This window comes from Pristis pectinata, chromosome 3, assembly GCF_009764475.1.
Source record: "Pristis pectinata isolate sPriPec2 chromosome 3, sPriPec2.1.pri, whole genome shotgun sequence".
Taxonomy (NCBI): Eukaryota; Metazoa; Chordata; class Chondrichthyes; order Rhinopristiformes; family Pristidae; genus Pristis; species Pristis pectinata.
Window position 1 is genome coordinate 24,486,531 of NC_067407.1, and position 14,671 is coordinate 24,501,201.

General features: G+C 38.8%; 1 protein-coding gene across 1 annotated transcript in view; it reads right to left on the reverse strand.

The window, feature by feature from the left end:
• Nucleotides 1-14,671, reverse strand: part of hectd3 (HECT domain containing 3) — a 43,902-nt gene that overhangs the window by 14,820 nt on the left and 14,411 nt on the right. The window contains exons 9-15 of the mRNA XM_052011404.1: nucleotides 13,297-13,462; nucleotides 11,696-11,777; nucleotides 10,485-10,667; nucleotides 7,724-7,776; nucleotides 2,409-2,473; nucleotides 1,741-1,844; nucleotides 309-428 (exon numbers count right to left, since the gene is read on the reverse strand). Coding sequence (XP_051867364.1) covers nucleotides 309-428; nucleotides 1,741-1,844; nucleotides 2,409-2,473; nucleotides 7,724-7,776; nucleotides 10,485-10,667; nucleotides 11,696-11,777; nucleotides 13,297-13,462 — 773 coding nt within the window. The remainder of the gene's footprint in view (nucleotides 1-308; nucleotides 429-1,740; nucleotides 1,845-2,408; nucleotides 2,474-7,723; nucleotides 7,777-10,484; nucleotides 10,668-11,695; nucleotides 11,778-13,296; nucleotides 13,463-14,671) is intronic.

Sequence of the window (14,671 nt, forward strand, 5' to 3'; positions counted from 1 at the left end):
AAATCTGAAATAAAAACAGGAAACACACAGGTCAGGCAGCATCTACAGAAAAAGAATCAGAGTTAACATTTCAGGTTAAAGTCTTTGACCTGAAACATTAACTCTGTTTTGCTTTCCACCAATGCTGCCTGACCTACTGAATGCTTCCAGCATTTTCTGTTTTTACTACAATGGTACAATGTGGGAAATGACATACTTAAAAACTTAATTCTCCAAAGCTTGCCTTATGATGATAACACACATCAAAAATCCTTTGATAAAATGCCAAGGGTTTACCATAGAAAAAACAAAAAAAAGGAAATGATTACCAAAAGCTCTCGCCCTCGTAATGCTGCCCCCATCAGCTGGCCTATCCATTCATACTTCCCAAATTCTTTGCAGGATGGGTTAGGAACATATACATCTCTTGCTTCTCCAGTTCTGTTGCCCTATTGCAAGAATAATAAGCAAGAAATAAAACATATTTATATTACCTCCATTTTCAGCAATCCCAGTTATACAATTGTGATCTCCAAAGGTAACCTTTCCAACTGCCTTCCATTTATACAGCCAAGTCCCTACAAGTGCACACAGTAATTGTTGGTACACAAAGGGATTGAAGGAATCATCACTGCAACTGTCCAACTTATTTCATAGTGTGCTTTTATTGTTGCAAATTCTGTACTATTTAAAGCATTCTTAGCAGGGATGAATATTGGTTCCAATTTCTTACTGTTCTTTGAAAGAAAAATGCTTTGGAGATCTCTCACAACCACCTGGGCAGATTGTTACTCATCTTATATGAACAACAGCACTCTCATGCACTACTGCCCTTGTACTTCAAGGTTGTAGAAGTCATGGGCTTGACAGGTGCTGTTGAAGAAGCATTTATAAGTATTTGCAGTGCACTTTGTAAATAGTATACACTTGAAGACTCTGTTTACTGGTGGTAGAGGGAGTGAATGCATGGGCTGAAGAGGAGGCGCAAATCAGGTAGCCTGCTTTACCCTGGACGGCATTGGATAAGTAGAGAGCATTTCATCACCCTCCTGGTGTGCCTTATAAGTATTGGAAAGGCTTTAGGGAAATCAGGAGGAGGGTTCCTCATCATAGGATACTCAGCCTGTCCTCGTGGCTGGTCCAGTTAAGTTTTTGGTCTGGTATTGTGATGGTTGACCAAATACGACGCTTTATAAAAGCGTAGTGACACAGCACAGAAACAGCTCTTCTTCCACACTGACCATTGAGCGCCCATGTATTCTAATCTCATTTTATTCTCATATTCTCATCAACCCCCTGCCCCCTCACCCCCAACCCAGATTCAACCACTTATGTACACACTAGGGGTAATTTACAGAGGCCAATTTCGGGTATGGGTAGATAACAGGGCACCCAGAGGAAACCCACATATTCACAGGAAGAAGTTGCAAATGCCACATAGTCAGCACTGCAGGTGAGGCAGTGGCTCCACTACCTGCAACACCATGGAGGGTACAACTCTGTGTTGAGGACTGTATAGTGCACAATGAAATATTCCATCATTCCTCCCACGCCACATTTTTCTTTTTGCTCGAGTGTATTCTGCAATCCCTCAAGTAGGTTTGTTCATTTAGTGTCATGTGTTAAAAATTTTAGTTTAATTTTTGTCAGAAGTTTGAGGACCAGAGAAACATACAAGTCCATTCCTTTAAAAGATGAAAAAAAAATGAAAATCAAAAGAAACCCAAAATATTAATTTCTCTGAACATCTTTGCAACAAACCTGATTGGATGTTCTTACAAAAAAGGGCAAAGGCACAGGACTGTCTCCAGAACTTGGGCAAAGTTCTTCGGAGATATCAGAGAGACTGTCTCGGAATCCACCACCTGTTGGTTTAAATAGATGGTCCATTTAAAAAGTCTTGTCTAATTTTTAAATAATTACCAGTGTTGAAACATAATATCTGTCATTGTTACAAAACAGTTTATGCATTGATTTGCCTATTTTCCAATGTCAACTGGAGATAATTATTTTGCATTGGATCACAATTATTCAATGACAGTATTATGAGTTACAAGGTGGCAAAATATGAAATAAAGTTCTACTTAAGGCAGCATATAAATTATCAAAAAAACATTCACAGGGATACCCATCATGGATGGCCTGGTTCCTTCAAGGCTTATGATCTCAGTCAAACTGTTGATTAAGATTGCTATCTTCTAATTATTATTCAGTATTCTTTCTTTTCTGCATAGCTCACTGGTTTATCTTTTTAAGATTATATGTTATAGGTACCACTGAGATACAGTATATTTAGAAAAACATTTAGAAAACTTATAAATGAATCAGCAGATGCTGCAAATCTGAACTATAAATACACAGTTGGAAATACTCAACCTAATCTGCTTCTGTGGGGAGAAGTGACATGTTACTGATTGCACAAAGCTTACCTTGATCAATGATTCCTTCAGAGATAAATTTACATTCCCACCACTGGTCGTAGCGTGCTGGCCACCTTCAGATAAATAAATGTTAAAACTGCTTAAGATTATTTTTGGAAAGTGAGTTTGCATTTCAAAATCAGCCCTAAGACCATAAGAAAAAGAAACAGGTGATCATTCAGTCCCTTGTGCCTGCTCTACCATTCAAAAGGATAATGGCTGATCTGACATTCCTCAAGTCCACTTTCTTATCCTTTTCCCACACACTCAATTCCCTTACTGATTAGAAATCCATCCATCTCAGCCTTAGATACGTCTAAGGACTCTGCACCCTCTGCTCTTTGTAGAAAGGAGTTCCAAAGACTCACAATCTAAGGGAAGAAATTCTTCCTAACCTCAATATTAAATGGATGCCCATACTCTGAGAACATTTCTGGTTCTGTACTCTGCCATGATGAGGAACATCTCTATACCTGGGATAATCTGAGTGAATTTTATCTGAACTGCCTCCAACGAAATAATACCTTTCCTTAAATAGAGGGACCAAAATTGTTCTAGGCATGGTGTCACTGCAACTGTACAAGGCACTAAAAGACTTCCCTACTTTTATACCCAATCCCCCTTGAAATATGGGCTAATATTCCATTAGTCTTCTCATTAGCTGCCACAGTTGTGTCTCTACTTTTTGCTTCATGTACAAGGACCATCCAAATCCCTTGTCAAGCAACTTTTCTCCATTTGAATAATAATCCTCTTTTGTTCTTTCTTCTAAAGTAAACAACTTTAGATTTTCGTATTTCATACTCTGCTAACATTTTGCTCACTCACTTAACCTAATAATATTCCTCTATAAACTCTCTGTATCCTCCTCAAAACTTGCCTTTCCGCCTAGTTTTGTGTGGTATGGAAATTTCACAATGGTTCATTTGCTTCCTTCCTCCAAGTCATTAACATATATTGTAAACAGTTGTAGTCCCAGCACTGATCCCAGTGGTACCCCACCTATCAAAGGTTGCAACCTGTAAGTAAAGCCCTTATCCCCACTTGCTGCTTCCTGCCTGTGAGCCAATCCTCTATCCACGCCAAAGTTATCTATGAGAAAATGGGCACTTATCTATGACTTAACCTTTTGTGAAGTACCTGTCAAATGCCTTCTGGAAGTCCAAATATAATACATCCACAGAGTCCCCTCCATCCACTCTGGTCAAGTACCTGTCCCTTTTTAAATAAGGGCATGACGTTGGCAGCTTTTGAATCTTTTTACTCTTCTCCAGAAACTAAGGATCTTTGAAGTGCACCCACTACCTTGGTAGCCACTTGCTTTAGTATCTTGGGATGCAAACCATCTTGGCCAGGGGACTTAATAGCCCTTAGCCCAATGATGATGGTATTTAGTTCCTCCCCACAATTATTCAGTATTAAAGGCATGTTTGCAGTATCTTCTATCATAATAACTCCTACAAAATACCTGTTTAACTCTTCTGCCATTTTCTTGCTTAATTATTTACCACAAGACATAGGAACAGAATTAGGCCATTCGGCCCATTGAGTCTGCTCTGCCATTCGATCATGGCTGATTTATTTTTCCCTCTCAACCCCATTCTCCTGCCTTCTCCCTGTAACCTTTGACACCCTTACTAATCAAGAACCTATCAACCTCTGCTTTAAATATACCCAATGACTTGGTCTCCACAGCCATCTGTGACAATGAATTCCACAGATTCACCACCCTCTGGCTAAAGAAATTCCCCCTCATCTCTGTTCTAAAGGATGTCCCTCTATTCTGAGGCTGTGCCCTCTTGTCCTAGACTCTCCCACTACTGGAAACATCCTCTCCACGTCCACTCTATCCAGGCCTTTCAATATTCAGAAGGTTTCAATGAGATCCCTCCCCTATCCTTCTAAACTCCAGCGAGTCCAGGCCCAGAGCCATCAAACACTCCTTGTATGTTAACCCTTTCATTCCCAGGATCATTCTTGTAAATCTCCTCTGGACCCTCTCCAATGCCAGCACATCCTTCCTTAGATACGAGGCCTAAAACTGCTCACAATACTCCAAATGTGGTCTGGCCAACGCCTTATAAAGCCTCAGCATTATGTCCTTGCTTTTATATACTAGTCCTCTTGAAATGAATGCTAACATTGCATTTGCCTTCCTTACCACAGACTCAAACTGCAAGTTAACCTTTAGCGAATTCTGCACTAGGACTCCAAAGTTCCTTTGCACCTCCAATTTCGGAATTCGCTCCCCATTTAGAAAATAGTCTATGCCTTTATTCCTTCTACCAAAGTGCATGACCATACACTTCCATACGCTGTATTCCATCTGCCACTTCTTTGCCCATTCTCCCAACCTGTCCATGTCCTTCTGCAGACTCCCTGCTTCTTCAACACTACCTGGCCCTCCACTTACCTTTGTATCATTTGCAAACTTGGCCACAAAGCCATCAATTCCGTCATCCAGACCATTAACATATAACGTGAAAAGTAGCGGACCCAACACCAACCCCTACAGTACACCAGTCACCCGCAGCCAACCAGAAAAGGCCCCCTTTATTCCCACTCTGTCTTCTGCCAGTCAGCCAATCTTCTATCCATGCAAGTACCTTTCCTGTAATACCATGGGCTCCTATCTTGTTTAGCAGCCTCGTGTGCGGCACCTTGTCAAAGGCCCTCTGAAAATCTAAGTAAACAACATCCACTGACTCTCCTTTGTCTCTCCTGCCTGTTACTTCCTCAAAGACTTACAACAGATTTGTCAGCAAGATCTCCCCTTACGGAAACCATGCTGACTTCGGCCCATTTTATCATGGGCTTCCAAGTACCTGAAACCTCATCCTTAATAATGGACTCTAACACATTACCAACTACTGAAGTCAGGCTAACTGGCCTATAATTTCCTGTCTTTTGCCTCCTTCCCTTCTTAAAGGGTGGAGAGACATTTGCAATTTCCCAGTCTTCCAGAAACATTCCTAACTCTAGTGATTCTTGAAAGATCACTACTAATGCCTCCACAATCTCTTTGGCTACCCCTTTCAGAACCCTGGGGTGTAGTCTATCCGGTCCAGGTGACCTTTCAGTTTCCCAAGCACCTTCTCCTTAGTAATAGCGACTACACTCACTTCTGCCCCCTGACTCTCTCAAATTTCTGGCATGTTGCTGGTGTCTTCCACAGTGAAGACTGAAGCAAACTACATATTCAGTTTGTCCGCCATTTCTTTGTTCCCCATTACTATCTCTCCAGTGTCATTTTCCAGCGATCTGATGTCCACTTCTGCAGCCTCATTCTCTAATGGGCCTATAATGTTTACTTGGACCTCCCTCATGCACCTCCTTTTCATGTACTTACAGAAACTCCTACTATGTTTTTATATTCCTCACTAGTCTACCTTCAGTTTATTTTCTCTATTATCTTTTTTAGTCCTCATTGACTGGATTCTGAATTTATCGCATCAACAGACCTCCTGCTAATATTTGCCTTCTTATTGACTTTTTCTTTCAAAATACTACCCTCTTAACCATGACTGATTCATCTCTTTCTTAGAATCTTTCCTCCTTAGTGGGAGAATGAGTGTCATTTTGCTGAATGTCATAAATAACCTTCTCAATAGCTGCCACTGTTTGCTTACTGTCTTCTCTGCTGATCTATTAGCCCAGTCCACTTTAGTCAACTCTAACCTCATGACATTGCAATTCCCTTTACTTTGTTAAACAGAGTTGTTTCCAGTCTAAGTTTCTCCCTCACAAACTGAAGACAAATTTTTATTATACTATGATCATTCTCATTTGTCAATTTATACCCTTTTCTACAGTGTGGCCACTGTTGGGGGCCTATACACGGATCCTTTCAGTGTCTTCTTTTACTAGCCCTTTTAAAAATTTCCACCCAAATGGACCCAACATATTCTAAGCCTAGATAGTCTCTCATAAATATAATTATTTCATTTCAAGTTAACCGTGCTACCACATCACCTGTTCCTACCTGCCTGTCCTTCATAAAAGTCAAATAGCATTGAATATCAAGTTCTCAGCTTTGATCCCCTTTCAACCACATCTCTGTAAATGCTATCAGCTAATACCAATTCACTTCTATTTGTGCTGATCACTCGTCCACCTTATTATAAATGCTTTGTGCAAAGAGTTCAGGCTTGCCTTTTAGCCATTTATATACAGCTTGCATGTTTTTGTTCCATGGCCCTATTTGCCTCTTGCCTTTGATTTCTGCATCTTCTGCTTTTGTGTTCTACTGTTATTTCTTTCATTTGTCCTTGTTTCTCTCTCCCTAGACTTCCTTTTTAGGTTCCTATTCACATGCCATTCTAGTTTAAAGCCTCCCAAACAGCACCCAATAAACACCTAGCTTGATAATGGGAAGGAGGCACTCTCTGTATTAATATGTTAGTGAGATGAATTTCTTCACTTAACATCACAAAAACTTGATCAGTTAAATCCAACACTATTAACAAAAATTAAATAGTTGAACTGCCATCACTGTAATAAAATGCCTTCTAATAAAGTTGAATGCAGAGATTCATTTACAGGGGACTAAGCTAAAGGAGTTTTAAAACAGATAGTTAATTAGATAGATAGCTCAGAAACTCCTCCAAGCCAGTTCCCATGCTAGCAGCACTCAGTATTGAAGCAAGCATACGGCTACCAAACTCTAAAAGCAAAACACAAATTTTAGTTATTTTAACTTCTCAGTGTTGTGTTTGCTTTAAAATTCTCTTTTTATATCCAATTTTTTTGATAAAACTGTTTTTCATTTAGTTGCTTAGAAATCTGCAGTCATCAAAAGCCACTGAGATTCTTTTTTTTTGCTCTCTTCTTTTCCTACTTTCATTTAATGATTCACCAATAAGAAAAGGGAGAAAGTTAAGGAGCAATGAGAAAGCAGAGTCCAAATCCTGAAGCTCCATTCCACAGCATAGTAATAAAATAAACAAGAAAAAAAATGCATTGCGTGCCTTCAGCATCCTTCAATAGAATATTTGATTTCAAGGCAGGAAACAAAATTAAATTGACCCATTTTGTCAGCTGAATCAACAAAGGCGATGGGTAGTAGTACATCTCTAGAGCACAATCTAAGAATAAAATGGGGAGGGATAAATTAAACAAAAATTGATGTCAGCAACTGTAATTTAAGATTATACTTTATCCTGCAGTTCTAAAGTACCCAAAGTATTGTGGTTTGGGATTATAGTGCATCAGCAGAATGATCAATTTATAATCAAAAAGCCAGAGAAGCAATGCTTTTTCCTTACCATTAGAAAAATCCTAGCCCCAGTTTAATTTTTGTAAATTCCCAAATTACCAAACCGTACCTGTAATCTAAAGGTTTCTCGCACTTGTCCGAAGGCTTCAGCCCCTCAAACATCTATAAAACAGACAGTGAATATATTGAAATTTAGTATAGGCTCAACAGACTGTATTCGGTATTGCTTGTACTGTAGTATTCATTAGTGGACAAAATAGGAAATCAAAACCAATTCAATTGTTAGCATGCTGCTTGAATCAGACATTTCACCCCTCACAGAGAACCATTTACAGATCTTCATATTGTGTCCCGAACTGTACTCTTTAGACTTTATGTAATAGAAATGCAATTGCACGGGTCACAACCTTAATCTCCTGGTGTCCTCACCACTTGCCAAAGGGGATCAGACACACACCTTCACATACCCACCGGCCAGGTTCCAGCCACTGTTGCACATTCTGCGCAAGTTTTGGATGATTGCCTTTGGGGAGACAAACCAAAATGCTGGCATAGGATTTATGGACTCTTAAATGGCATATCCAGCATGGATTAACTAAAATTTTTGAATAGCTGCAGGCAGTAAGGCCTCTAACTTCACTTTATTTTCAACTCATTTTCAACTCAACATAAAAGAAGAGTATTATCTGGTACTTGGGAAAGGAGCATCTTATGTCATATAGAGGGTATAATGAATGGATGGAGCTGGAACAGTATGTACCACCTCCAAAAGCACCAAATCAGCAAGACCAAGATAAAAGATATTTAATAAGCAATATGGTTCAACCTTTCTAAATCATATGACTCACTTGTTTTCATGACACAAACAATGAATGTGCTGTCCTGAAAAATAAAAAAACTGCAGAAGACTGGAAAAAAAAGAACAGAAAATGCTAAAAATACTCAGCAGGTCAGGCAGCATCTGTGGAAAGAGAAACAGAGTTAACATTTCAGGATCTTTTGAAGGGTCTTTGACTAAAACAGTAACTCCACTTCTCTTACAGATGCTGCCTGACCTGCTGAGTTTCCAGCACTTCCTGGGTTGTCTGTGCTGCAGGTACTGCCAATAACAAGCATCCATCCTTGCATACACTGCCCTTCAAAACCCTTCCAGAAATCTTGTAATCACTAACAACCCATTTACTACCAACCAAAGCTTCCAATGTCAGCCCTCTTTTGAAGAACTCACATTCTATTAGTTTGCTTGTGAATCCAAATCTTTCCTGGTTTCCACAAGCTGAAAATATTATCAGTCGTCTCTCCTCAGATTCTTCCACTCCTTTTAAATCTGCCATAATCACCCTACTCCTCAATAACAATCTCAACCCTTCTTCCTTGCAGACTATACCATTTCCAACCTCCCTTTTCTCTTGAAAGGCCTTGAATATGCTATTGTCTCCCAAATCCATCTTTTCTGAAATGCTTAAATTCCACAAATCAAGTTGCTAGCTCACTAAAGCACAAAAATAGTTCTTAATGTCTCAAAATACATCCAATGTACTTATGACAAATGGCCTTCTTAACAAGTCTGGAGATTTTGGTGTGCTTGACCCTAGCATCTTCATCCAATGCCTTGGCACTGTCATCCAGCTGGATGGGACCACAGTAGCTTGCTATTATTCTTTTCATTCAGTCATTACTAGACCATAAACTGTGCTGCTTTCTTTATTCACCTCCCACCACTAGCTCTGCTACTCCCTGTTTTTCACCTGCACGCTATGCCCCTCAGCAATACTGTCCAAAAACACAGCCAAAGGTTCAAGCTCTCTCTCACCACCACAGTTCTCCACCTTGTTTCTTTATAGATTTGAAGATAGCTTGAATGGCATTCAGTACTGGATTTACATACGTTTCAATGGGAAGATCAAAATAATGACCTGCAGTCTCCACCATAAACCTTGTCTGCTTTCCCTTTCTGTGCAAAACATTGGGGCTGTATCATACGTGAGGCAGAGAAAAGCTCCTAACATATCTGCTCCACCAATAAGAACACCCATTTCTAACTCCATAACAATACCCAACTACCCCTGCTTCATCTTATTTGCTGCTGAAATAGCTTCATTAACTCTAGACTTGATGACTTCAATGTGCCATTGGCAGATGTCCCATATTATACCCCGTAAACTTAAGATCATTCAAAAGTCTACAGCTTTTAGTCAACCTTGCATCAAATTTCATTCACTCATTATTGTACACCAATTACTAGTAAACAATGTCTTAATTCTTGCTCTGATTTTTAAGTCCCTCTATTGCTTGGCCTGTCGTTTCACCAGAATCCCCTCCAGTCTTGCAATGCTCTGGTGCATCTGTGTTCCTCTATTCCTCTTGAGAACTTAATCCTTCTCCCAATGGTAGTCATACCTTCAGATGTTAAGGCCTCAAGTTCTCAAATCTCTTCTCAAACTTCCCTGGAGATCTTTTCTCCTTTAAGATAATAATTGTAGTCTCCTGCCCCAAAGTCTTCTAATGAAGCTCAATTACAAATTCTGTTTAACTTTACTTCTGTATCTAATGTGGCATTTTTACTTCATTTAAGGGGCTAAAGAAAACAAGTTGCCAGAACCTGAGACTTTTCAGCTCTGTATTGGACTATATGGGGGAATAAGAACAATAAGTTAGGTCTATTAGGAGCTGGTATAGACTGAAATGGCCAAACAGTCCCCTTCAGTGCTGAAACAATTCTATGCATATTGCATTACCACATCAAAAATCTTAGAAAATAAAATTAAAGTATTTCATTCCAACTGCCACAATTTCCTGAGGGACCACAACTCTAAATTTTCAAAATCCTTATACATGCAAGCAAATTGTTTTGGATTACTTTGACATACCTGTGTGAACACAGCATTCTTACAAGAGGGATCAAGGGAAGGGTTGTTTCGATGCTCCATGGCTACTCGCCGATTTATATAGAGTTTTGGCATGAAGTTGGGTTTGTTGGTTTCTGAATCCTTGAGGCATTGCGTAATGAGAGCTGTGCGCCGTTTTGAAAGCAGGAGGAACTGTTTGATGTGCTGGAAAGCAAAAGAGCACTTCTATCTATCTGTTGACCTGGATTTTACAGTCTCTGGTGGAGAAACGAATCTCATCATTCACACAAATCTTTGGAAGCCTTAGAATGGAGGCTTGCTCTAATTTCGTGCCTGACCCAACGCCGTGCTTCCTGGAGGGCATCTATGAGCAGTACAAGCAGTAGGGAAGCTCTTCAACCAATTATACCGAAGAATCCTCACTAAGATGTGCAGAATCTAAACCAGAAGCTATTAAGCAGGAAGTGTAAGTTTGGTATAAATCATACACAACAGGAGGGATAAAGATCAGGTAAGTGTATGGGATTTTGAGAGAAAAGGGGCAGGAATTTAAAAAACAATTTAAATCTGCAACACAATTAATTTTTGAAGGAATGAGACTCCAAATTAGCCAATTAGGTGGGTATCAATGTCTAAGTAAAAGATTGGATCAGAGGCATTGAATGAGGTATGCATGAGTGAAAGGAGTAGAAGTCAGATCAGATTTAAACGAAGGAGTGAGTGAAGTAGTGACAATGCATTGGAAAACAGTATTTCAAAATCAGGATCAGGTTTATTATCACTGACATATGTTGTGAAATTTCTTGTTTTGCAGCAGCAGTACAGTGCAAGACATAAAAATTACTATAAGTTACAAAAATAAATAAATAGTGCAAAACAAAAGGAATAACGAGGTAGTGTTCAAGGAACATTCAGAAATCTGATGGTGGAGGGAAAGAAGCTGGTCCTGAAACATTGAGTGTGGGTCTTCAGGCTCCTGTACCAGGGCCCTTAATGATGGATGCCGCCTTCTTGATGTCAGTTCTCCACAAGTTTGGCCGTGATTTTCTCAATTTTCAAGAATGACCTACTCCTGCTTTTATTTCTTATATCCTTATGGACAAATTATACCCGGAGTATTAAATTGTTTTAGGTAGTGAATCTCTTGAAAGATTTGGAGAGGGCACATTCATCAGAATTAGACCAAAATTGTGAAGACAGGTTTGTTTGTACTCCCAAGCTGATTAGCTCACCTTCAAGTGACCAAATGATCCCACTGTGTGGTCCCAGGCTGGCACTAGATAGTGAATAAGATTGTCCAGGAGTTTAAGGAATCTAGGCAACAGAATAATTCAATTAATATGGACAAAGTAGGTTGTCATGTTATTGTAATTAAGCTTCTTAAAGTTAAACACTCAAGCATAATAAAAAAACTGTAGAGCAGAATCCCCAAAATTATTCTATCCACTCTGTGTATCAATTAGATTTCTATTCAGTTTAATGCTATCCCAATTCTTATGCAGACTTTTATCTTTGGATATTCAGTCCTTCACTGTCAACAGTTTAAAAACTCCAATAATCCATTATCCGATGTCTGGAAATCCCAATGGTTTGGCATCTGGCTCACTCACTCAAGCACTCATCTTCTGCAGTCTTACTTTCAATAGATCCATGTACTTGCCTATTTATTACTGGGAGTGTGGCTAATTCGACTTACATTGTGGCCTTAATTGTAGTTGGAATTAGGAAGCTAAAGCCACTAAAGCATCCAAAACAGTTTACACCTTGTCACAGAGTCATGTATACAACACCACCCCAGACAGCAAATCAAATTTCAAATCTTGGACTGAGTTGTAAATAGTTCTGTGGCCTTAACCCATCTCACCTGTACAATTTTTACCAGCCTTCCATTCCCTCCCATAATGGCTTTCTGACTGTGGCATCCTGTGAATTCTCCCTCCTTTGTTCCACTTCTAGTGATGGATTCTTCAAGCTATCTCATCCCTGCACTTTGAAGCTGCCTTGCAATTCCTTCTCCCCCTTAATCCCCTTCTTCATCTTTAAATGCCTTCTGAACGCACATTTCCCCATCTGACTTTAATGATCATATCTCCAGCTCTTCTCTAAAAGTTAGGCAGCAAATCGTCATTTCCCTTGTGCAGTGTTATGGAATGCTTCACCACATTACAGATGCTATAGTAACAAAAGTTTCTGTCGGCCAATCATAATTTTTTGAGACTATTTGAGGTGCTCCGTGAAAGCAGACTGTGTAAAAGATTTTCAATAGTTCTATTTTCCATATAAATTAATGAATGCTATGATTAAAGGGAATATTACAGTTACATAAATGCTTACAATTTGTTGAATGCCACTTTTGAACTTTAGCTGCAGTATTAATAGATTATCTTTGAGGGAAAATAGGGGATACCAAAGCAACATTAAACAATGGTAACCTCATTAACAGATGATTAATTCTCTATTTTACTCAACTCTCAAAGTTACTCTGTATAAAAGACAGACTTTAAAAAAAAACTATCCACCTATTCCTATCAGACATATTACTTGCCCTACTTTATTTAGTTCTCACCTTACTCCCCAAGCAAGTTGGAGGTATTCTGTTCTTGGGTCTCTTTTAATGCTTGGTTAGAAATAATCTGAGGACTACTGCAAATGTGAACTATTTCTTACAATTAAATATATGCGTGGTCAAACAGTCTCTTCACAACCTATCCTAGCAAGATCATTGCTTTTTTCTAAATTTATTTGTAATCCAAATATAACATTGTAATTCCTTAACACCAAGACTGTACATCTGTGTGTTCTCCTATTTAGGAGAAAAAGTGCAGATATATACCTATGGATTACCACAGCTCTTCTATATAACATATCAGGATCATGTCCCTCGAGGCGTGGATACCGAACCAGATTTGCTGCTTGAAACATATCAATGTTTAATCCCAAGTCTCTCTCCCTTGAAGATCTGATCTTGAGGCCATGCAGTCGGACATCTATCCCTCCATCTGTTTGAAAATATTGAAGATGGTATCCTCTGAAGGAGATACAAACACTGACATCTACTTTACAGTGGAAGAAAGACTAAAGAGTCAATCATTTAAAATCTATTAAGTACAGTAAATAACAGAAACTACTTAATTAAATTGAACGAGGGTTTAGACAACTTTTGTGGACAAGGAAATGAACCTACAGTTCTGGTTTAAAATTAAAATTGAGCAAATAACATTGGTAGGGAGGGTTGGGTGAGGAAAGCATATGAAACTTGGTCTGACTTGTGGAAAAAGCTTCTCTTCTCCACTCTTTTACACTAATAATTCAAATAATGATGTATCACTCCAATTATGTGGGTTATCCAGGTAACTTAAATTTATCTTCAGAAAGACTTAAAACCTCATCTGTTTTACCATATGCTCTCAGTGATTGTATCACCTTATCAAGTGATACACTTGTTTGAATGATGAATACTATATAAATGTAGGCTGTTACAAATTGCAGGTATTGGTGCAATTAGCAACTGGAAATTGTATTACAGTGGTTCTACTTAGAGGAATGCTTGCACTTTATTTACTTGTTACAAATTTTCTCTCTGTCGCTCATCATCAATGAGGTCATGTCTTTCTTACCAATAAATAGCATGAACATCATGGGGACAACAAAATTTACATTTTACCATTTATAGCTAATTGATTTGAAAAGTAAAAATTTTATATTATTAAAAAAACATTCCTACTTTTAATCAGTTTTAATGACCTCTTAATTGCAGAAAAATTTACAATATCATTGTCTATGTTAAGTTGTTCTAATCACAAATAGTTCTGGAATCTGCTTTACTCCATTTCCTTCCCTTATTCTGCCAACAATCAGAGCATTATATTCCTGAGTTTACATGAGAAATGCCCACAGTTTTCTCTTCATTCCCTTTCTCCAGGTTACATAGGTATAAAAAAATTAATGGCAATTACCATTAATGCATCTTTCAGGTTCCAGAGATGACATTTAAACTGAATTTTGCCAGCCTTTCTTGACACAATATGGATTCTAAGGAGAACACTTGTAAATCCACCAAGGCAGGGCCTGAATTATATTGTGTTAGAATGCACTGACAACTAATTAGCAGGTTGGTAATGTGTTCTGGACATCTTGCACCTTTGTGCTGCAGCTTGTAACTTGAGAATGTGGTAGACTTCAGATGTGCATTCATCTGCCCTCTTGCT